The sequence below is a fragment of the Rana temporaria genome, chromosome 1 (assembly GCF_905171775.1).
Source record: "Rana temporaria chromosome 1, aRanTem1.1, whole genome shotgun sequence".
In the NCBI taxonomy this organism is placed as follows: domain Eukaryota; kingdom Metazoa; phylum Chordata; class Amphibia; order Anura; family Ranidae; genus Rana; species Rana temporaria.
Window position 1 is genome coordinate 164,725,084 of NC_053489.1, and position 25,509 is coordinate 164,750,592.

Below are 25,509 nucleotides of genomic sequence, written 5' to 3' on the forward strand. Positions count from 1 at the left end.
TCCTCAGAACCAATCAGATTCATTTTAGAAACAAAACACTGCCCTGGATTTGTTTGTTTTTGTTCTGTGTCTCTCTCTACTTCACAGAAACATGAAACCAGTTTAAAAACGAAAGTGAAACTGCAGGCACATTATATGATTGATTTTTATCTATTTTTAATCTTTTTTAAAAGGAATCAGTTAACTTGTATCTCTCTATACCCTGTAAACAGTCATTTCAGCAAAAAAAATGTTTTCCTTTAGTGACCATTTAAAGCTTCTGGGAAGAACAAGTCTCTGCCACTGACTTGGCTCTAATTAAATGTTGAGGCCTCTGCCACAGGCCTAGTGCAAGATTAGATTGATCAGAAGAGCGAATCCTCCCAGTAAATTACGTTAGGATCACCGGTTGACAGTGCAAGTGTACCTGTCAATGTCCGGTCACCAGATCCCCGATGGTTCGTTCAAGCCCTTTTGGATAACCTGCCTCCGGGTTCTCCTCAAGCCGATCCCCCATCGAATAGCATACAGCTTGGGATCTTCTCAGTAGAAGTGGGGACCCAGTAAGTCACTGAGGCCCCTTGGTAGCATCAGTTGCTCCAGGCCGGAAGGGTCCAGAGTCAGGAACTCTGCGTAGCGTGCGACCCCAGACCAGGTAGGCCATAGTGGTGGGGCTTGCGATGTGCGCACACCCTAACGGTCGGTGCCGCACCTGGAACCAGGAACCCGCGAAGAACCCAGAACAACGGCTTCCGCCACAGAAATAGGAAGAAGCGGCTCCGCCTGGACCTCTCTGGCACCACCTGCCGCCCAGAGATGAAACTGCATCCCTGGAAACGCAGACTGACCCACAGAACAATCCAGATTTGGCGACAGACAAATTTAACTAATTCCAGAATGAGAGCAACATAACTCTCTCATTCCCCCACAAAATTTAACATTCTGAAAGTAAAGGGGCACTACATAATATATGGGGGTTGGTGTATATTATATATACACTAACCCCATATAATATATATTCACTAACCCCAAATATTACATATACACTGACCCCATATATTATGTAAACACTAACCCCCATATATTATATATACACCAACCCCCATATATTATATATACACTGACCCCCCATCACCCCATGTATTATATATACACTGACCCCCCCCCCCCCCCCCCATCATCCCATGTATTACACACTGCCCACCTCCCTAACCCCATGTATTATATATACACTGACCCCCATGTATTATATATACACTAACCCCATATATGATATATACACTAACCCCCATATATTATATATACACTAACCCCCATATATTATATATACACACACCAACCCCCATATATTATATAAACACTAACCCCCATATATTATATATATACTAACCCCATGTATTATATACTGTAAACACTAACCCCATATATTATATATATACACTAACCCCCATATATTATATATACACTGACCCCATATATTATATAAACACTAACAACATATATTGTACTGTATATACACTAACAACATATATTATATATAATATATGGGGGTTAGTGTTTATAAAATGTATGGGGGTTGGAGTTTATATAATATATGGGGGTTGGTGTATATATAATACACAGGGGTCAGTGTATATATAATACATGGGGTGAGGGGGTCAGTGTATATATAATACATGGGTTGATGGGGCACAGTGTATAATACATGGGGGGGGGGTCAGTGTATATATAATACATGGGGGGGGGGCAATGTATATATAATACATGGAGTGGGGGGGCAGTGTATATATAATACATAGGGTGATGGGGGGGCAGTGTATATATAATTCATGGGGTGATGGGGCACAGTGTATAATACATGAGGTCAGTGTGTCTATAATACACGGGGGGGGGGGGTGTTAATGTATATATAATACATGGGGGGGTCAGTGTATATATAATACATGGGGTGGGGGGGCAGTGTGTAATACATGGGGTGATGGGGGAAGGTCAGTGTATATATAATACATGGGGTGATGGGGGGGCAGTGACGCAGATGCATTTTACTTTAATTACATCAGTATTTTCCTAAAATACAATACATATGTTTAGAGGGTAAGGGGTTTAATACTGTACTAGTGGAAGGGAGTACATGGGTTATGGGGCGCAAATTACTTGACTTGCCCCAGGTGCTGACATCCTACGCTACGCCACTGTGTGCTCTCATGCCTAGAATGGTCAGTATGAAATAGGAAAGCGGCGAACAGGCAGGATTATCAGAGCTTTCACACAAAGCAAGCAACACAGAGAGAACAGGGTACTTTTAACACGAGTACATGGTACAACACACACATATCAGGAATATAAAATGTTGGGGTAACACACTTTAATGAAACCCTGTCTAAGCCCTATTTCTAAATCTCAAACCAAAGGCATGGCTGAAAAATCTTCTGTATCTGCCACTTCCAGCCTAGTGTTGGATGCCTAGTCCTCTGTGTGCTGTGGTTCCTTTTTCCAGGCTCCTATTTCACTACAGGACAGAATAGCGACAAAGGGACTGGAGGATGGCGCTGCAATGCATTATATATTTCATGATAATCAATACGTAATTTAACAAAAAAATTGTTTTTTTTTTTACTTATTTCTTTGGCGTTGCAGTTTGAAGCCTAGTGGTGATTTCTCTGCTCCTTGTTTCTTTGCCATTGTTTATTAGAATTTGTGTAATAATAAAAAAAAAGTGTTAACAAATTTTCTTTGGCTCCTCCACAGTACTTTAATGTATTTTCAGTCCTCAGTGTTTTGAGTGCATAATACATACCTTTTAAACTTGTACTTGGATTGACTTTCTTCTTCATCTAATTCCTTGCTCACCCTTTCTCCAATCATTTTCAGCAAGGTCTGCATATCTGAAAGCATTAAACAGTGACATTTTAAGATAGTTGATTGAACTCTTAAAAAAAAAAAAAATCACACAACAGTGAAATGTGCTTTCGATTTTTTTGCACGCTTACACATGAAACAGTAGCTTTTTATTTGGCATTTTACTTACAATAAATCTAAAACGGATAAATTATGAATGTGCAGATTTATTCCCTCTCTTGCAGTGTCTATTTTATTTGCAAATAAACTTGCCAACTTGACTTGAAACCCAGGCTTATTAATAAAGGGAAATCTCAGTAACCAATATCAACCAATTAGAATTTGTCTTTTAGGAATGCAAATTCAGCTAAGAAGAATGACATACAAAATGCACTTGAGAGCCCTTCGTGCCCTGAAAATTATAGGCCTGAAAGATGTAACGTTTTTAAAGTACAGTTTCAGTCCAAACTCACAATTATTTTTTTATTCTTCTTTTTTCTTCCCTTTCTCTTCTTTCATGCTTGGAATAACATCCGATCGGTTCTATAAGCTAAAGTGGAGCACCCTTTTTTATTTTTTCTGTTTTTTTATTTTTTTTTATTTTTAGAGAAGATATGTACTGAAGATATGTAAGAATATATACTATATTCTGTAAGTATATGTAGATGGTCTTCATATATATACCTGTTTTGTATAAGGTAAATCCCTGTAATACCTATATAAAATAATAAAATAATATTGTAAACAAACTCACAATTCATTTAAGTAGAGGTTTCAATAAAGTGGAATTCTAATGAGAAGGCATTTGCAAATGGCAGGTGATTCATTTTGCTAAAGTCAATTCAATACCGAACCATCAGCTTTGATATGACAAATCAATCAGCATTTTCAGACTTGAAGTGGAACTTTTCCCCAGAAAAAAAGGTTACAGACAGGAAGATTTTTATTTTGTTTTTTTATTTTTGTATAGCATAAAAGGCATAGTGGGTCAGATTCACGTAGAATTGTGGCCGTGTAACGTAACCCGTTTACGTTACACCGCCGCAAGTTTTCAGTGTAAGTGCCCGATCCACAAAGCACTTACCTGTAAACTTGCGGCGGTGTATCGTAAACACATCTGGCGCAAGCCAGCCCAATTCAAATGGGGCGGGTACCATTTAAATTAGGCGCGCTCCCGCGCCGGACGTACTGCGCATGCTCAGTTTTGAAATTCCCGCCGTGCTTTGCGCGATGTGACATCATTTTTTAGAACGGCGACGTGCGTAGCGTCCATTCGCATTACCGGACGTATTACGCGAAAACAAAAAAAAATTTAACTTCGACCCGGGAACGACGGCCATACTTTAACATGCCTCGACTAAAGTTAAGCCATGTTAAAGCAGGTGTAAATTTGCGACGAGAAAAAATTACTAGCAACGACGTAACGACGGGAAAAACCTTTGTGGATCGCCGTAAATCCTCATTTGCATACCCGACGCTGGAATACGACGCAAACTCCCCCCAGCGGCGGCCGAAGTATTGCATCCTAAGATCCGACAGTGTAAGTCAATTACACCTGTCGGATCTTAGGGCTATCTATGCGGAACTGATTCTATGAATCAGCCGCATAGATAGGACAGGAGTTACGCCGTCGTATCTCCTCTGTGAATCTGGCCCATTATATCTCTTCCTATCCTGAGCTATATATACTTTTCACTTTGACACAGTCCATCCAAACAGACTATCCCTGCTCCATTGCCAGAGACATCACACCTTAAAGGGTCACTAAAGGAAAAACTTTTTTTAGCTGAAATGACTGTTTACAGGGCATAGAGACATAATAGTTAACTGATTCCTTTTAAAAATGATTAAAAATAGATAAAAAAAACAATCATATAATGTGCCTGCAGTGTAGTTTCGTTTTTGCTGTTGTTTCCTGGTTCTCTGATGTACAGAGAGCCACTAGAGGGCAGTCAGCCAATAGAGAGCAGTGATACTTTGTCTAAAACTCCTCAGCACCAATCCAGTTTCGTTTTACACACAGTAATCACACCTCCTTGATTAGTGACCACCGTGAGAAATCTCCCAGTACTGTGGTTATCAGGAAACAGGCAACCAGGAAGTGTCCAGAACAGAGAGGATTTACAGCAACATGAAAGCAAAAACGAACAATGAGGACATGAAACCAGGACTGCAGTAAGGTAAAGGAAGCTATTTAGCTAAAAAAAAAAATTCCTTTAGTGACTCTTTAAGCACCCAGAGTGATCTTTCTCAAGTAAGATCCACCTGTAGCACACAGACTGGTCTTTCTCCAGTAAGATTCCACCTCCAGAGGACAGACGGGTCATTCTCCAGTGGGATCTCACCTCCAGCACACAGACTAGTCTTTCTCGAGATCCCACCTCCAGCACACAGACTTGTCTTTCTACAGTGAGATCCCACCTCCAGCACAAAGACTAGTCTTTCTCCAGTGAGATCCCACCTCCAGCACACATAATGGTCTTTCTCCAGTAAGATCCCTCCTTCAGGGCATATACTAGTCTTTCTCCAGTAAGATCCCACCTCCAGCACACAGACTTGTCTTTCTACAGTGAGATCCCACCTCCACCACACAGCCTCGTCTTTCATCAGTGATGGGCTGGGTAAGAGCTGGCTCACCCAACAACTGTATATCAATTATGAAAAAAGGTATATTTTTTCAATTAAAACAGTGTTTAGTATCACTTTAACAATTTCTCCACAATCTCATTCTGCTTTAAGAATGATTAAACCCAAAGCCATGTAACAAATATTGATGCTTACCAATCCTGATGCTTTGTACACACCATTGTTTTTCCTGACGTGCAAAAAGCCGTTGTTTTTCCCAGCGTGATTCCTCTCCAGCCTGACTTTTCATGCAGAAAAACGTCAGACCAAAGCACGGTGACGTACAACACGTATGACGGGACTATAAAGGGAAAGTTCCTTTCAAATGGCGCCACCCTTTGGGCTGCTTTTGCTGATTCTCGTGTTAGTAAAAGTTTGGTGAGAGACGATTCGCGCTTTTCAGTCTTTGCGCTTTTTAGTCCGTTACAGCGTGACAAATGTGATATCTCCATTCCAAACGCTAGTTTTACCAGAACGAGCGCTCACGTCTCATACTTGATTCTGAGAATGCGCAATTTTTTTCCCCTCGGAAAAGCATACACACGTCCGTTTTTCGTGATGAGAAAAAGACTGATGGGAAACACGATGAGAAAAAGGAGAGCTGGTTTAATTTTTTTGCGGGCAGTTTTTTTGCCGATAAAACTGCTAGGGAGCATACACACGACCGGTTTTCACGACCAACATATAGATGTAGTGGTTGCATTGATTTTTTACTTTTTTCTTTCAGTTTTTTCCTGGTAACCTGGCAAGTAACACACCTCCTGCATTAGAGTGCCCCCACTCTGGATGAAAGAGTACAGGGGCACCTTTGGACAGGAGCATTGTCAGTCTGGGGGTAGGGGAGTGTTAGACGTAATAGCAGATTTAGGGACACTATCAAATTGAAGCCAAACCCAAGCTCACACTCATTTACACAAACAGTTACAGCAACAGTTTTGGGATAATGGTTTCACATGAATAAATACAAGTTGAGTGTTGTACAGTAAGAACCCCCGTCAATATTAAACAGTTTCAGAGTCAAGAGTCATTCTCTTTGATCCTTTCAAGACCTCCTGTTCTCTAGTTTCCTTGTCACCTCCTCCCATGGTGACTTACAGGACTATTCCCAAGCCTCTCCCATCCTCTGGAACTGCCTACCCAATCTGTCTAACTGCCTCCTACTCTGTCCACTTTTAGGTGATCCCTAAAAATCCTTCTTTTAACCTCCCTGGCGGTAAACCCGAGCGTGACTCGGGGTAGGTTTCCAATGTTAGGATCGGTAACCCCGAGTCACGCTCGGGCTGGACCTTTCGCTGGATCCACAGGCAAGTTACTTACCTTGTCCCTGGATCCAGCGATGCCACCCCGCTGTGTGAGCGAGCGGGACCTCCTCGCTCGATTCACAGTTTCCCCGTGTGCCGCCGATCTCCGTTCCCTGCGACGTTACGACGCACGGGGACGGAGAACGGCGCCAAATTCAAAAAAGTAAACAAACATATTACATACAGTATACTGTAATCTTATATATTACAGTACTGTATGTAAAAAATACACACACCCCCTTGTCCCTAGTGGTCTGCCCAGTACCCTACATGTACTTTTATATAATAAAAAATGTTCTTTCTGCCTAAAAACTGTAGATTGTCCAAAAGTGTCCCTTTATGTCAAAAATGGTTTTAGATCAGCTAGAAAACAGCGATAATAAATTACAATCACTTGCAGAATTGTGCGATAGCGATTTGTGGGGAAATTCGTCATAAAAAAAAAAAATAATGACAGCGACAATTCTGCAACTGAGCAAATTTCAGTGATTTTGAGTTGATTACATTATTGAATAATTTTTATTATAATTATATTATTATTTGTTATAATTATTTATAATTATTTATTATATTATAATTTATAATTTTGTTTTAAAAAAAAAATCATACCCGGGATGCCTACAACACTCTTGCTTGGTCAGATTTAAGTGAGTTATTTCTAAAAATTACAGGCCTACAGTTTAAAACGCCAAATTTCCTTGCAAAATAATTGTACCGCTTTTGGTACGTAATTCCAGACAGAATCATACCGCCAGGGAGGTTAAGAGCAGCTCATCCCCTATATTTATTACCTTTTGTATCACTTGACTCTCCCACCTGGATTGTAAGCTCTAACGAGCAGGGCTCTCTAATTCCTCTTGTATTGAATTGTATTGTAACTGTTTTGTCTGTCCTCAGGTTGTAAAGTTCTACAAAACTGTTGGCACTATCATGGGCGTCCGCTCCATAGGGCAAGGGGGGTCATTTGTCCCCCCCTGGAATCGACAGGGAGAGCCAGGAGCAGGGCCGAACTGGCCCTGGGGCCGCTTTATGCGGCGACTGCAGCGCTCCCCTCCTTCTGTCCTCCGGCGCTATCGTATGTCATGGAGCTGGGTCTGTGTTCAAGGTCCAACCCCCCTAGTTCGGCTTGTCTTATAATCTTCTAGTGCCGCCTATCACACGAGCCGAACTAGGGGGGCGGGACCTTGCACACAGACCCAGGTCCGTGATATACGATACGAGCGCCAGAGGACAGAGGGAGGGGAGCACCGTTTTATATAGTTTACAAGGCCTGTGCTTTGTTTGTTCCAACATCTGTTGCCACAGGTAACACTAGACTATTTTCTGATGTGTTTTTAGCATGTCTGGAAATGCAGAGCAAACACAACACAGAGTTGTAGCCTATGGCATCGTTTCTAGTTGTCCCTTATGTGACAGGAAGTCAGGTAAATCTGTGGGTGTTGTCACAGACGGGACATACATTTCTGCCTTGCTTAGACCATACACCAATTGTTATTAGGCGTCGGCTGCAAACATAGCCAGAGAAGGTCTAAGGGCGTTGGAAGACTTCAGCTGTTCAGAATGAGGCAATTAAGGCCTCTATAAGTAGTCCAGAGGATTACCACTAATTTGCTGCATGCTGAGGCTTTCTGAGTGAAAGAGAGCAGTACTGAAAGTCTTCTGAGGAGGTGAGGAGAGGATTGATTTTTCTGTGTGATAAAAATCAAAAGACTATTGTTTTTATGCTGTATGACCAGCACTGTCTGCCCAGCACTAGGCTGTGCCAGACCCCATTGATAGGTTCCTGTGTGGAAGGTAGATGCCCAGAGTGGCCAGGGTTTATTTTGTGTTTGATTTTGTTTATGCTGTTTGGATGCTTGCACTTGTTTCCAGCAAGATGGAAGAATAAACCAAAATCTTTTAGCTAGATTCAGGTACAATGGACTAAAGTTACGGCAGCGTAGCTTAGCGTGTTTAGGCTACGCCGCCGTAAGTTAGCTAGGCAAGTAATGATTCTCAATGTACTTGCCTACTAATATACGGCGGCGTAGCCTAAAGGGGGCTGGCGTAAGGGCGCCAAATTCAAATGTGTGTTAGGGGGGCGTGTTTAATGGTAATGAGGCTTGACCTTACGTTTTTGATGTTTCATTTGTTACTGCGCATGCGCCGGGCGCCTACACTTCCCAATGTGCATTGCGGCTAAGTACGCCGCACGGACCTATTGATTTAGTCGTGGACGTAAACAACGTAAATCCCGATTCGCGGACCACTTACGCAAACGACGTAAAAATTTCGAAAAACGGCGGCCATACTTGACATTACTATTTCAACTAGGGCCCAGCTCTTACTTTACGTGGCCTATCTCTTACGGAAATGGCGTAAAAGTACTGCGTCGGCCGGGCGTACAGTCATGAATCAGCGTATCTCCTCAATTACATATTCTACGCCGACTGCAATAGAAGCGCCACCTAGCGGCCATCCGAAAAATTGCAATCTAAGATAGGACGGCTTGTGCCGTCCTATCTTAGATTGCAATTTTTCGGATGGCCGCTAGGTGGCGCTTCTAGAGATATGTTTAAGCGTATCTCTGTTTGAGCATTCGCTTAAACATAGGTCGGCGTAGATTCTGATAAGTCGGCCTAACTCTTACTGAATCTACCTATTTGTTTTCAACCGTCTTCGACTGCCTGTCTGTATAAATTCAGTGTGTGGTGAACCTATCCAAGGGGTCACACGAGCTAACCCCTTACACTTATTTAGAGTGCCTGTCCCTCTTCTGGAATCAAATCCATTTGTCCCTCATTCTAAAAGGTTCCTCTTTTAGACCTGAAATAAATATACTGTCATAATAGTGTAGTGTTTCAGTCAAGGAAAAGGTGTGCTGTGTAATGTAAAGTGGTCCAGTGATGCAGGGTGCTGTGTAATGTAAAGGGGTCCAGTGATGGAGGGTGCTGTGTAATGTAAAGGGGTCCAGTGATACAGGGTGCTGTGTAATGTAAAGGGGTCCAGTGATGCAGGGTGCTGTGTAATGTAAAGGGGTCCAGTGGTGCAGGGTGCTGTGTAATGTAAAGGGGTCCAGAGCTGTGGGGTGCTGTGTAATGTAAAGGGGTCCAGAGGTGCAGTTGTGGAGAGGGGGTACACAGTAGTGACAAAGAGATATTGAAAGATGCAGGGGGCACAGTGGGGTGTTTTTACAGTTTAACGTGGGGGGGGGGCGCTTTTAACCCCTGCTTGTGGTCGAATAAAGGGTAAAATGGGACTGTGTATCGCTGCTGCCGAAGCGCCCCCCCTCTGAAAAAATTTCAGCGGATGCCCATGAGCACTGTATAAATCCTGTATAATAATAATAAAAGTAGTAATAATAAATGTGAACTGGTGTGATGATGATCTCAGGTCTAGGCCCAGAACCAGTCGGAGCTAAGCCTGTCTTATACAGATCAAAAAGAGACAAACCAGAGCCGCACCATCATCCCTTCATAAAAAACACCCACCATAATATATCCAGTAGCTGTGCATGTTAGGTAATCTTATGAAATGCATTTAAAGCTGAACTCTAGGAGGTTAACCTCCCTGGCGGTATGATTATTTCAGATTTTAGGTGCTGAAAGCGGTACCATTATTTTGCAAGGAAATTTGGCGTTTTACATTGTAGGCCTGTAATTCTTAGGAATAACTCACTTAAATTTGTCAGAACAAGAGTCTAGTAGACATCGCGGGTATGAAAAAGTTTGAAAAACAAAATCATAAACTATAATATAATAAATAATTATAAATAATTATAACAAATAATAATATATCTATAATAAAAAATTATTCAATAATGTAATCAACTCAAAATCACTGAAATTTGCTCAGTTATTATTATTTTTATTTTTTTATGACAAATTTCCCCACAAATCGCTATCGCTCATTTCTGCAAGTGATAATAATTTATTATCGCTGTTTTATAGCTGATCTAAAACCACTTTTGACATAAAGGGACACTTTTTGGTTGCTATGGACACAGAGCTCGGCGGCACACAGGTACACTGTGAATCGAGCGAGGAGACACCACTCGATCACACAGCGCGGCGGCATCGCAGGATCCAGGGACAAGGTAAGTAAACCATGCCTGTGGCTGCTGCGAGGCGATCCCGAGTCTGGCTCGGGGTTACCTCTTTTGGTAATGAAATACCACCCCGAGCCAGACTCGGGAATACCGCCAGGGGGGTTAAAATAAGAAAAAGAAATGGGACCACGCACTGCAAGGGTTAAATGTTTGTTATGTTTGGGGAGTAGACTAGACTGTAAAACTTATCTCACTACCCTGGCAGCTGATGATCTTCTTCACTTTGACTTGTAGTGGGGACCTGGCTGGTCTCATGTAAACTGCAGGAAGTTTAGTCCTGCATTATTTGTGATGATGTCAGCTTGTGACCTCCAGCAAGAGTGCCACAGAGAGGAGGCCGCAGGATCCAATCGCACAAGTAGGAAGTAGGCTGCTGGACTGAGAAATAGGCAAGTATTATTTCTCTACCCCTAGACCTAACAAGCATTTAACCCTTGCAGGGCAGGGAGGTCACAGTGCCTGGAGTTTAATTGAATGTTTAATTGAATGCCGTATGGTTACTATGCAATTATTTTACATGCATCTTTTCTTTGTATACTTTACATTGCTACGATTAGCCTATGGTAAATACAGTCTTTGTCTAAAGGCCACTGAATAACACAGAAAGATTCCTTTGTTTTCTATTAATATGCAAGGTCCATCTATATTGATTACCGCAGAGAGACATGTTGGTAATTCAAGGTCATTATTTATAAGACAGCACAATATCTGCAGATTTGGCATATGTCTGTAAATAATAAATATCCATCAGTATTATAGACAGTGAAGGAAGCTCATAAATCCAGAATTCTTCCAACATCATGACCAGACTAAAGTACTGTGATTCTGTAAACCAGTTAAAGCACAGGATGGGTTTTAAAGCCATTTTGGCAATACATGCCTTTAGAGGTACTACCTGCTGCCGGTACACATGCTGTGGTAAGGCTTTGGCAGACATAAAAACTATGCACACATGATTAAGGCCTCGTACACACGACCGAGAAACTCGTCGTAAAAGAAACATCATTTTCCTCGACGAGTTCCTTGTCAGGCTTGTCGAAAATCTTGTCAAAATCTTTGCGTACACACTGTCAAGACAAAATCTCGTCTTTCTCTAACGCGGTGATGTACAACACGTACGACGGCACTATAAAGAGGAAGTTTGATTCCACTGGCACCACCCTTGGGGCTGCTTTTACTAATCTCATGTTACGGCGTGCTAAGTAAAAGTTTGGTGATTCGCGCTTTTCAGTCTGTTACAGCATGACGAATGTGCTATCTACATTACGAACGCTACTTTTACCGAAGGTGCGCTCCCGTCTCATACTTTATTCTGAGCATGCGCGGGTTTCTAAGCATACACACGAACGTGTTTCTCGTCGGAAACCAGCCCGACGAGAAACACAACGAGGAAATTGAGACTCCCGACGAGAAAAAAGAAAACTTGTTTTCTTTTTTTCTTGTCGAGATCCATGACAGTTTTCTCGACGAAAAACATACACACGACCGTTTTCCTCAGCAAAAAAGCTCTGCCACCAAGTTTCTTGATGGATTTTGTTGTGTGTACGAGGCCTAAGATTCTTTTCATTAGTGTCTCACAAGGGTCTCCATCAATTAATTTTCTTTGATCTCTAAAAGACATTATTACTTTCAAAGCTGAATTCCAGGCACATAGGGCCAGATCCACAAAGCAGATGCGCCGACTTAACTCGAGATACGCGGCGTAATTGAAATTTACACGGCGCGTATATTTGCGCCTGATCCTCAAAACGAGATACGCCTTAAAATCCTTTTTTTCCGTCCTACCTAATATAATTACACCGGCGCTTTTCTGTGCGCAATTTACGCTAGAAACGCCGCTGTTTTGATAGGCAAAGATGCAAATGAGGGAGATAGGGCGATCCACAAAATTAAGTGTGTGCGCCGTAGATTACGCCCTGTGCGCTTCTGTTAGTTTCAATGTGTAAATGTACACATTATAAAAGGTGCCCTAATTTTACACATGCCGTGTAAAGGTCAGCTAAAGCAACACCATTAAGGAAGAGCTGAGCACACACACTTGCTGGACTACAATCTGTATGCCAACATGCCAGGGGCATCCATGCGCATAGCTAGACTAGTGACTTCAGTGACCGAGGGTACCCCCTCTTCTGAGGGAACAGCAGTCAGGAGACGCCTCGCAGAATGCATCTTTGCACAGTAAACACACACATTAATTATGTCACAATGAGAATGCATGCATGCACACCCACTGTGGTCCCTAGCACAGACATATCACATGCACATCTAATTGGATTAGATCCAAGTACCCCCCCCCCCCCATTGGTACTTGGGAGCAGTAACGCCCCGCCAAGGCTCCAATTCTGTTACTGTGCATTCATACACCATTCAGGAACCTGGGATCACTTCTCCCTGGTCCTGGGGATGCCTTCTCCACCAAAACTGAGGGTGACACCCTTATTTAATCAGCAATGCCACCCCCCACATTCACACATCATTCACACACATAAACCAAATCATAAGTACAGTTTACCAAACAAAATCATAAAAAAAAAAAAAAAAAAAAATCAAAAGTACCCCTGCAAATTAATATCGGTGGCGTTTGCTCCGTCTGGGCTGCCCACGGGCACAGACACGGGCACGGCCACGGCCAACTGGAGAATCTTCATGGGGGGGTGTTAGCAGGGGAGGGAGTATCTTCATGGGGGGGTGAGTGAGCAGGGGAAGCAGGAGCCTCCCCTGGGGTCTGTCCTCCTGCTGGCCTGCCCTCCAAGGCCACTGCTATCCTTGTGAGACAGGCAGTGACGGCAGCCGTATTGGCCTGGCCAGCCCGGGTATTGTCCTGGACAGCCCGGGTATTGTCCTGCACAGCCTGGGTCAGGGCAGTCACCTCCTGGGCCACGCCTGTTGTGGCGGTCTGCAGCTCACACAAACATGTGATGACCGCCAATGAGTTGGTGGCCACATGACCCAGTGACTCCTTCATTACACCCAGGCTGTGCTCCAACTGGGTCAGAATGACTTTTATCTGACCCAGAGTGCGGGTCTGCCGGGCATTGTCCTTCTGCAGATTGGTCGGCAGACACTCGGCCACCCCCCTGGTCTCCTGGGTCGCCATCCTGCCTGCCCCTGAGGCTTGTGACCTGGGAGGAGGGGGGAGAGTGACCCTTGTGGGTTGCGGCCTGTTGGGGGAGGAGTGAGAGGGGCTACCCCTGATGGTGGCCTGACTGCTGCCAGCCTCTGGGGTAGGCTCTGGGGTAGCCTCAGGGGTTGCCTCAAGTGTAGCCTCAAGGGTATCCTCAAAGGTCATCATTTGCACAGGACTTCCCGGCCAATTTGAAGATCTTCTTCCTCCACCCCCTCATCTTCCTCCCCCTCATCCTCCTCCCCCTCAACCTCCTCATGAGGGGAGGTTTGGCCACTCCCCTCCCCTGGGGACTCCTCAGCAGCCTCTTGTCCTTGGGGTGGTGCAGCAGCCTGGCCTGATGGGCCAGCAACCTCCAGGCCTGATGGGCCTGCAATCTCCTGGTCATCTGTGGAGGACACAAAACAATCACAGGTTTGAGGATCCACACACTTGGCACATCTTCCCTTCCCCCACCCACTCATGCTAATCACCAGATAGAAAAACCAAAAACTTACCTGGCCCCACAGGAACACCTGTCTGATATCCACGCAGGCCCACCACCTGCTCTGGCTGGAAACACCGGGCCACTGCCCATTCCTCCTCACTCAGACGGATGGGGCAGGGTCCCCCTCCTCCAGTGCCCCTGGCATGGGCATTGATCTTAGCCACCTTGTTCCGGACCACGCTCTTAAGATCGTTTATCTTTTTTTGGATGCCAGCGGGGGTCCTCATCTCCCCCCCCTGCCGCATTGATCTGATCCGTAACCTTCTTTAGAATCGCCTTCCTTTGGGCCGGGGAGGTGTTCCGGCTCTCGGGCCCATGTAAATAGCGCCCATATAGGACGATGGACCTAGCAAGGATTTGCTTCTCAACCTGATTAAAATTGAGCTTCCTGCGCTTGGGTGCCATCACAGACACCACTCAGCAACAAGAAGAAACTCACAGGACAAACAAACAAAAATACACACACAACAAACAAACAAAAACACTCACAGAAGAAACACACAAAAAGCAAAACACACAAGCAGACAGCTACTACAAATTCAAAAACAAACACGCAAAAAACAAACACAAAATACAATCAGAAAAAAAAAATATACACTCAGAAAAAAACAAACAGAAAATACACTTAGCAGAAACAAACACCAACTACTATGTAATACTCCTCCAAAACTTCTCTATCACACACAACTCACCAACAAACACAGACAAACATTCAGAGCAGAAGCAACTTGCTCTAGGAAGGGTAACACAGGGAAATACTTTTGCAAGGGAAGTGTGTTTGACTGGGGCTATTTATACACAGGGCGATCCTCAAACTAAGTACGCTTGGCCTTTTACCTATCTCACTGATTGCGCCGAGCAAAGTTTTGCACATGCCCAGTGAGAAGCAGATTTGTGCGCGCATGCGCAGTACGGCCGGCCCTTCATTTGCATGGGGTCACGGCTCATTACAATGAAGCACGCCCACTTCCTTCCCACTTGCAATAACCCCGCCTTACGCCTCGGAATTTAAGTTACGCAAGCGCAATTTTGTGCGCAAATGCGCTGTGGATACGGCAATTACGACACCAACTTAGGGCGCCGTAACTTAAATGACATACGTTTTGAGTAACTTAATTTGCGGCGCTGGCTGTGGATCTGGCCCATAGAGTAGAATTTAAAAAGTATTAAATATATTTTTGTTAACGTCACTGGTATAAGTTTTTTAAATTTGTCTTTATATTATTCTGTAATCTATTGCACAGTGGGTGGGGACAGGCAGATCAAGCTTTAGGAACCAATCAAAGTATGTTACATTGCACACAACTGTTAGTCCGGCATGTTCATGGGAGCAGTCAGTCTAGATCAGTGATGGTCAACCTTGGCACCCCAGATGTTTTGGAAGTATCATTTCCTATGATGCTCAACTACACCTCAGAGTGCATGAGCATCATGGGAAATGTAGTTCCAAAACATCTGGGGTGCCAAGGTTTGCCATCACTGGTTTAGATTATTATTTTAAGAGAACAGAAGGAGAGAACAAAGTGATGACTAATGGACTTGCTGCTGCTCCTTTATTTCAGTCAGCGGATTGGGGTGTTTCCTGGACCAAGCTATACTGCTTAATTGCCGTGGAGGTACAGGATGTTGTTATACTGTCTGGCAGAGGTACATGGATCACACGACTAATTGATTGAAATTTTACTTGCATTTGACTTCTGTCTGAGTGTCATTTCTTAGGGCAGATGTGTGTTTTCTGAATTTTCCAGGGCAAGCATTGGAAAGCAGAGGCATACAAAAAAGTTTTGATTTTTCATTTGGGCATCTTCAGTCTATCACCGGATGAAAATTCCTGCATGCTGCTTTCATAAAGAAAGTTGGATGTTCAAAGAGAAGGTTCTTCAAGAGCAAATCTTAGGTCCCATTCACATATATACGATCAGAATTTCCGACAAGAAAACTGTGGATTTTTTTCTGACGAAAACTTGTGTTGCATACACACGGTCACACAAATGTTGTCGGAAATTTGGACTGTCAAGAACACGGAGACGTACAACACTACAAGAAATTTGAAGTTCAATGATTCCAAGCATGCGTAGAATTTTTGTGCGTCGGAATTGCATACAGACGATTGGAATTTCCGACAAGGACTTTTCCCATCAGAAAATATGAGAACCAGCTCTTGAATTTTTGCTGTCGGAAATTCTGACAGAAAATGTCCGATGGGGCCTACACACGGTAGGAATTTCCAACCAAAAGCTCACGTCAAACTTTTCTTGTCGGAAATTCCAATCGTGTGTACGCGGGATTAGGCTATTCCAAAATGCCCTAAAATAATTTTGTTGCCTCAAGTAAATGGGCTGCCTTATGCATGACATGCGGAATCATGTAAAAATCACCCACACAAAACTGTGAGCATGCAAAGTGTGAACAGGGCCTTAAAGGCTGGAAGATGGGAAAGTTGAGGAAGACAATAGAGGAACATGTACCGGTATATACTGTTTGCAGCAACTAGTCAAATTCAACTTAACTTTTGTGGAGTATAAAAATTAATATGGGTATCTGATTTGTACATTTTGACACTGCATTCACTAATCCTTTAATTTGTTTTTTTTAAATACATGAAGTTCCAAAACACTTACAGTCTGACAGAGGTTCTTCATCTTCTTCTTTGCTCAGTTTTCCTGGCGTATGAACAGAACTATTAAGAGTAGATTCTATCTCCTCTCCACCATCTTGAAGACCCTCTGAGGATGATGGCATCTCATCTGAGCTTGGAAGAAGGGAAGAGACACTGCCCATGGTTGGTGTGACAGCTGATGAAAGCCCACTAAATCGAGAGATGCTGAGGAATGATAACTTGCGGGCTCCTTTGTTGTGACCACGAACAAATCTCTGACCTTGTCTTTTACCCTATAAATTATAAAATATGGAAATGATTACATAATGCAAAAGGACCTCTGTACCAAACAATGTCATTTTGGACAGAGGATGATTTAGGTAGCATAAAGTTATCATTATGAAGCTTTTTGTGCAATGTTCTCTGCCCTTTTGTCCTCCAATTCCAAAACAGGCAAAGCAGTGAAAAGAGATGATGGTGCTGGATAACCATCTCAAGGTTTTAAATGTAAGTACAAAAGCTACACAGTGCCTGCTCCTATCACTCTTTAACTACAAAAAACAATACTTTACTGAATTTCTAGTGACCAGTCTATAAATGCAAATGTAGGTATATATGAATAAAGTGCATGTAACTTCAAGCTGAGTTCCAGGCAGATATACAATACATAAATTATTACAGGTCTACATTCATTAGCACATCATTAAATGTATACAAGCAGAGTACGTACATTTTTACTAGGTATCAGCCCTGCTAACAGTTGCTGTAACTGCTTGTGTACTTGCTGTGTGAGCCTAGACCGACAATGCTTCTGTCCAAAGGTGCCCCCGTGATCCTTCATCCAGAGTGGGGGCACTCTAATAAACGAGGTGTGTTACTGGCCAGATCATCAGGTGAAAACAGAGGGAAACAAGCCTGAAAAATAAAATAAATGCAGCCACAACACCTAATGATTGGGAAGCTGCAATATAGAATATTTTTGGTTTTTGGTTTACTACCACTTTAACTTCAGCAGAGAAAAAACGGATCTCCTACTCTTTCAGATAAGACTTTGCTATGTGGCAGAGTTGTGTAATGCCGCGTACACACGATCGGTTAAACCGATGAGAATGGTCTGATGGACCGTTTTCATCGGTCAAAAACGATCGTGTGTTAGGGCCATCGGCTATTTAACCAAAAAAGACAACTTGTTTTAAATTTAACCGATGGATTTCTAACCGATAGCAAAAAAACGATCGTTAGTAGGTACGACCATCGGTTAAAAATTCACGTCACCGCGTTTTGACACGATCGTTTTTTTAACTGATGGTGTGTAGGCGCGACGGACCATCAGTCAGCTTCATCGGTTAACCGATGAAAACTGTCCATCGTTCCGTTCTCATCGGATTGACTGATCGTGGTGTGTACGCGGCATAACTCTCAGAACTGAATGCATAGAAATACAACTACTTTGGCGGGTCAAAAAGCAAACCTATATGTCCTTTATTTGCATACTTAGCTGCTCGCCTGAAGTACAGCTTTAAAGGGTCACTAAAGGAAAAAAAAATGTTTACAGGGTATAGAGACTGTTTACAGGGTATAGAGACATAATAGTTAACTGATTCCTTTTAACCACTTGCTTACTGGGCACATATACCCCCTTCCTGACCAGAGGACTTTTTGCGATTCGGCACTGCGTCGCTTTAACTGACAATTGCGCGGTCGTGCGACGTGGCTGCCAAACAAAATTGACGTCCTTTTTTTCCCCACAAATAGAGCTTTCTTTTGGTGGTATTTGATCACCTCTGCGGTTTTTATTTTTTGCGCTATAAACAAAAATAGAGCGACAATTTTGAAAAAAAAAAAATATTTTTTACTTGTTGCTATAATAAATAGCTCAATTAAAAAAAAAAAATTCTCAGTCTAGGCCGATACGTATTCTACATATTTTTGGTAAAAAAAAATCAAAAAAAAATCGCAATAAGCGACTGGTTTGCGCAAAAGTTATAGCGCCTACAAAATAGGGGACATAATTATTATTTTTTATTATTTTTTTTTACTAGTAATGGCGGCGATCTGCGATTTTTATTGGGACTGCGACATTATGGCGGACACATCGGACACTTTTGACACATTTTTGGCACCATTCACATTTATACTGCGATCAGTGCTATAAATATGCACTAATTACTGTATAAATGTGACTGGCATTGAAGGGGTTAACACTAGGGGGTGAGGGAGGGGTTAAATGTGTACCCTGCCTAGTGTTACTAACTGTGGGGGAAGGGGACTGACTGGGGGAGGTGACTTATCTGTGTCCCTATGTACAAGAGACACAGATCGGTCTCCTCTCTCCCTGACAGGACGTGAATCTGTGTGTTTACAAACACAGATCCACGTCCTTGTCTCTGTAACCGCCAATCGCGGGAGCCTGGCGGACATCGCGGCCGCCAGACACGCGCATCGGCATCTCAGTGATGCAGCCGGCATGCGCGCCACTGGCGCGCTCGTGCGCCCCCCAGTGGATAGGAGGAGCGGAGGCCGTAAAAACACGGCGAGTCAGAGAATTACAACCACCCTGCGGCCGTATAAAGTCGTACGGCCATTGGGAAGTGGTTAAAAATGATTAAAAATAGATAAAAACACAATCATATAATGTACCTACAGTTTAGTTTCGTTTTTGCTGTTGTTTCCTGGTTCTCTGATGTAAAGAGCCAGAGAGCCAATAGAGGGCAGTGAAGGTTTTGCAAAACGAAACTGGATTGGTGCTGAGGAGTTTTAGACACACAGTAATCACACCTCCTTGATTAGTCACCACAGTGAGAAATCTCCCAGTACAGTGGTGATCAGGAAACAGACAACCAGGAAGTGTCCAGAACAGAGAGGAATTACAGCAACATCAAAGCAAAAACGAACAATGAGGACATGAAACCAGGACTGCAGTAAGGTAAAGGAAGCTATTTAGCTAAAAAAAAAAATGTTTCCTTTAGTGACCCTTTAAAGCAGAACATTACCCATAACATCTTGAAAAAAAAAAAATAATGTTCTGTAAATAAGTGTGTGCTGTAAATTGCCTCCAGCATTGCTCCTGCTTCTTCTTGCAGCCATTTTGTTGAAGCCCAGAGCCCCCAAACAGAAGTAACTCATAAAGTGGAACTATACCCACTGATTTAACAGTTTTAAAGTTACATTCCTGGAATGTCACATTTGCTTGTTTACTTAACCAAACTGTCAAATCGTCAAATGGCTGGTGTCATATTTGATCATATATGCAGCACCATGGCAGTTGCAGATCAAACAGAAGCAGCTTCCTTGGCTGTATAGTTTAGGAGGGTTTAATGCCGCTTTAAGACTTCAGCAGATCGGCCTCTACAAACTCGGTAGTGCCTAAACATAGAGAGCAACTGAGCATTTACTGGATTTTAAACAGCATAGGCACTTACTTTTAATGTTTTATATAGCTATACTTGGGCAAGTCTGAAGTGATCTATCAGGACTTAATTTTCTGAAATAAAGTTTCACTTTAAGTGAAATTTAAGAGCACACTGCTTGGAAGACAAATGTAAAGTTCCCTAGAATGTTGGACCTGTAACTGAACATGAATCCTGCCTCAGCCCACATCATGCTTTTGAGTGTTAAGGACTCATATAGCATCCTTCACAATCTACCCTGAGCCGACAGTGAATCAGCGTTTACCCTGAAAATAAAACATGCATTTCATTGATGTAAATAGATTAGCAAAATCAAGGAGAATATATAGAGCTCACATAAAAAATAAACAATAAACACTGTGCAGGTTCACACATAACTACTATTCTAACCTTTGTAATTTCTGAGTAAAACTTACTTTACTTTCAACGTGTTACATTAGAAATGATGTAAATCTGTGTACTGGAACTGGAAATCATGCTCTGAAATCTATGGCTGCCCTCTGGTGTACAAACAGGCTAGTGCAGCTACACCTTGGCAGATTTCACTGGCTGCTAGCAGCTTTGCACAAGCCAAAGTTAAAGTAAACTGCAGTGCAACAGTAACGTGATTTCCATTGGCATTGTTTCCCATCATGATATTAGTAGCTGATGCCTGAATTTGCCCTTGCATATAATCATCACTGGAGAAGAGCAAACGCCTTAAATACAGCTCAGCTGTAGTCAACCCACAAAACAGCATCTAGCACCATCTAGCATTTCTGCCAGTGAAGACAAGGGTTTGATTTATTAAAGGCAAACAGGCTGCAAACAGTATTTTTGCCTGCATGTTATTAGATGATGGAAGTCAGCTAGGATTGACACCTGTCAGGGATTCAACTGCACTCTCCAGGTTTTGAATCATGTGTCCAGGTTTTAGACTGCCTGAAACCCGGAAATATTTTTTAGGCTGGGCTGTGACTCCCCAACTAACTAAGTACCACAACCGCTGACTGCATAGGTGTGCCCACAGGCCAGGTGTACCTGGGTCCAGTAGCCGGCAGATACATGGTGGATGAAATGTTTTGATGCCTGAGCATCAATCCTCGGGTAAGTGAGCTCGCCATCCACTGTATGTGACTGAAGTTTTCCCCCTCCATCCCTTCTCTCTCTTGCCACTGAGTGAGTGAGTACACTAAAGTAAAGGGGGACTCAGATAGAGGGGGGGGGGGGCTCTGGTGAGTAGAAATCTCCTTACATCAGTGCTCAACACAAAAGTCCACAGTGTTCCCCCTAAACAAAAAAAAATTGCTGTGCGTCGCTAAAGTGTTCGGGTTTAGCTGGAAGAAAAGTTGGCCACCCTAAAGTCAGCAGAGCTTCAGCTTATTCACTAAACCAATGGAGAATTACCGTACAATGTGAAAATTCCATTGCATAGTGAGCAGTCTGTTTGCCTCAGGGGCAGATCCGGGGGGGGGGGGGGCAACGAGGCAATTGCTCCCCCTGAGAAAATAACAAGCGGATGAGCCGGCGGGGTGACTGAGCAGACCAGCGGGTGAGCGAGCGGACGGGCATGCTGGAGAGTAGGCTATGAGTGAGCAATCATGCCGGTGGGCTAGTGTGTGACTGAGCGAGCAGGCAGGCGTTCTGTGTCAGGAATCCACGCCCCCTCTGAATATGCAACTGAAGCGACAGACATCTTGGTATACCCGGCGACGGTGGCAAGTGACAAACTCTGGGCTCCCATTGATTCTGCATTATGCTGAGTAGGACCATTTAATTTTATATTACAATGTAGTAATAGAAATAATGCGCTTCAATGATCCTGACACCATAACAACCATGGAGCCGTGATGATTGAAGCGCCAACACCAACCATTGCCCCGACAATTTGCCCGCTAAATTTTCTGCCAGTGTCCCTCCACGAGACTAGACTCTGGATCCGCCCCTGGTTTGCCTTTAGTAAATCAACACCAATGAATCCAACAGACGTTTACAATAATACAATAATACAGGGTGGGCCATTTATATGGATACACCTTAATAAAATGGGAATGGTTGTTGATATTAACTTCCTGTTTGTGGCACATTAGTATATGTGAGGGGGGAAACTTTTCAAGATGGGTGGTGACCATGGTGGCCATTTTGAAGTCAGCCATTTTGAATCCAACTTTTGTTTTTTCAATAAGAAGAGGGTCATGTGACACATCAAACTTATTGGGAATTTCACAAGAAAAACAATGGTGTGCTTGGTTTTAATGTAACTTTATTCTTTCATGAGTTATTTACAAGTTTCTCTTTGTTTACAGCTATTGACATGTCGCCGAGGTTAACACGTGCGGAGCGGATAGAAATTGTGTTGATGTCTGGTGAACCGAGTCATTGCAGCAGATTTCAATGCGAGACCACCCATCTCCCACTACAGTTAGCAAACTGCTTGCTAAGTTTCGTCAAACTGGTTCAGTGTTGGATTTGCCAAAATGTGGACGCATGAAATCTGTCACTAATGAAGAAACATCAGTGGCTGTCCTAGCTTCATTCAGCAAGAGCCCACAGCGTAGCACTCGCCGCATGTCACTGGAGAGCACATTGAACACATTTTATAAGTGGTCAGAAACTTGTAAATAACTTGTGAAAGAATAAAGTTACGTTAAAACCAAGCACACCATTGTTTTTCTTGTAAAATTCCCAATAAGTTTGATGTGTCACATGACTCTCTTCCTATTGAAAAAAAAATTGGATTCAAAATGGCCGACTTCAAAATGGCCACCATGGTCACCACCCATCTTGAAAAGTTTCCCCCCGCACATATACTAATGTGCCACAAACAGGAAGTTAATATCACCAACCATTCCCATTTTATTAAGGTGTATCCATATAAATGGCCCACCCTGTACATTCCTCCCATAGCTGCTCTAAAGTAGCACTGCCACTAAATCAAATCTGACATTGACCACTTATTAACTGGCCCTTTGTCTCTTCTGCTGTGATAAACCTTTTTCAGACCCATACAAAATCTGTCTCAGTTGGATACCCAAACGGACAGGTGTAGGGGTCACAAATACACACAAACTGCCCCATGGGCTTTGCTAAGTGAAAGGCAGCCTGATTTGCAGCTAATAGTGTTGCTAATTTGCTTCATAAATGTTCCATACATGTTTATCTTTCTTAATGGGCAATTTCATAGTCACTGATCAAAAGGGAGTCAATAGAACTAAAAATATAAAATTTACACTTTCCTCCTGTCACGTTTGTTTTCATTTGGATGTCGCCTGCAGTCTGCGCGTCAATCTCCAAAAATATTTTATTAAGCCAACCACTGGGAAAATTAAGATTGAAACACTGGCCACAATTCACAGAAATAAAATGCCATTCGAGATTTAAAGAATTGGAAAGAGTTTATCGTAATTTACACTGGAAAACAGCTCCATATTTCCCTAAAAATCCATGCAGCATTAATTTCTATGGCATTGTACTTTAACTCCAGTGGGACTTGTACATCACTATAACATAAAATAATGGGTTCCACTTAGTACAAGCATACCACAGCTTTACAGTTTTTGCAAGTGTAATATATGGGCATGGCCGATGAGCCAAACTCTCTCCATATATTTTTCGCACTACAAGATTAACTAGCTGAAATATTTAGCTCTACATTTTAGGACTTTAAATTTATTTATACCTGTAAAACATGGTAAAATATTTCTGGCAGTTATAGGAAGTAAAAATATATATAATTTACCTTCCCTGGCATTATAAACTGCTCCCACTTCATTTCTACTTCCTTTTCTCTATTGATTTGTTTTAATGATGTTTTACAGCCACCAGGATCTCTGGTTTAAAGAAATAGAGTGTGGTTAGTTTAACATCTTCCAGCTTACATGGCATGCACACAATATATACACACCATACAATTTACCAAGTTTAGAAAGAATGATACAAAGATTTTAATATCCTAGAGCTTGGATCTAATTTGTGTGAATTCAAACTTACAAATATAAAAGTTGAACTGCAACAGATTGCCATTGAAATCAGAAGAGATTGGGTGGGTTTAAAGTTTATGGGCTAGATTCAGGTAGGGGCGCGCATTGTTACGGCGGCGCAGCGTATCGTATTTACGATACGCCGCCGTAAGTCAGAGAGGCAAGTGCTGTATTCACAAAGCACTTGCCTCCTAAGTTACGGCGGCGTAGCGTAAATGGGGCCGGCGTAAGCGCACGTAATTCAAATGAGGATGAGGGGGCGTGTTTTATGTTAATTCTTGGTGACCCGACGTGATTGACGTTTTTCCCGAACGGCGCATGCGCCGTCCGTGGAATTTCCCAGTGTGCATTGCTCCAAAGTACGCTGCAAGTACGTCATTGGTTTCAACGTGAACGTAAATTACGTCCAGCCCTATTCGTGAATGACTTACGCAAACAACTTAAAAAATTCAAAATTTGATGCAGGAACGACGTTCATACTTAACATTGCGTACGCCTCATAATAGCAGGAGCAACCTTACGCCGAAAAAGCCTAACGTAAACGGACGTACGTAAATTTGTGAATCGGCGTATCTAGGTCATTTGCATATTCTACGCCGAAAAAAACAATGGAAGCGCCACCTAGCGGCCAGCGTAAATATGCACCCTAAGATACGACGGCGTAAGAGACTTACGCCAGTCGGATCTTAGGCTAATGTCGGCGTATCTTGCTTTCTGAATACAGAAAGAAGATACGCCAGCGCAGCTTTGAATTTACGTGGCGTATCTATAGATACGCCGGCGTAAATCAATGCTGAATCTAGCCCTATATCCAACATTGTTCTAGGGAACTTAAGCCCCATACATACTATACATAGATTTTCTGCAGATTTTTGTCTTGAGATTTACCAAAAGCAAATAATATGAGGTCAAACCTTAAGAATTTTTTATTTGTATGCAATCAGGCAGGGCATTGCACTACATGGTTTTGGTAAATCTGAAGAAAAAAATCTGCAGAAAATCAAATAGTGTGTATGGGGGTCGTAGCTTTTGGTTGGGGTAGAGCATGGGTTTGCTGCAAATCCAATCCATCCATGGACACTGAGAACTGTTTACTTGAT

At 42.8% G+C, this 25,509-nt stretch overlaps 1 protein-coding gene across 2 annotated transcripts in view; it reads right to left on the reverse strand.

Moving 5' to 3' along the window:
- Positions 1-25,509, reverse strand: part of CCDC60 (coiled-coil domain containing 60) — a 342,947-nt gene that overhangs the window by 58,228 nt on the left and 259,210 nt on the right. For both annotated transcript variants that reach the window (XM_040345544.1, XM_040345552.1), the window contains exons 8-10: positions 24,169-24,259; positions 17,063-17,333; positions 2,777-2,864 (exon numbers count right to left, since the gene is read on the reverse strand). In XM_040345544.1, coding sequence (XP_040201478.1) covers positions 2,777-2,864; positions 17,063-17,333; positions 24,169-24,259 — 450 coding nt within the window. The remainder of the gene's footprint in view (positions 1-2,776; positions 2,865-17,062; positions 17,334-24,168; positions 24,260-25,509) is intronic.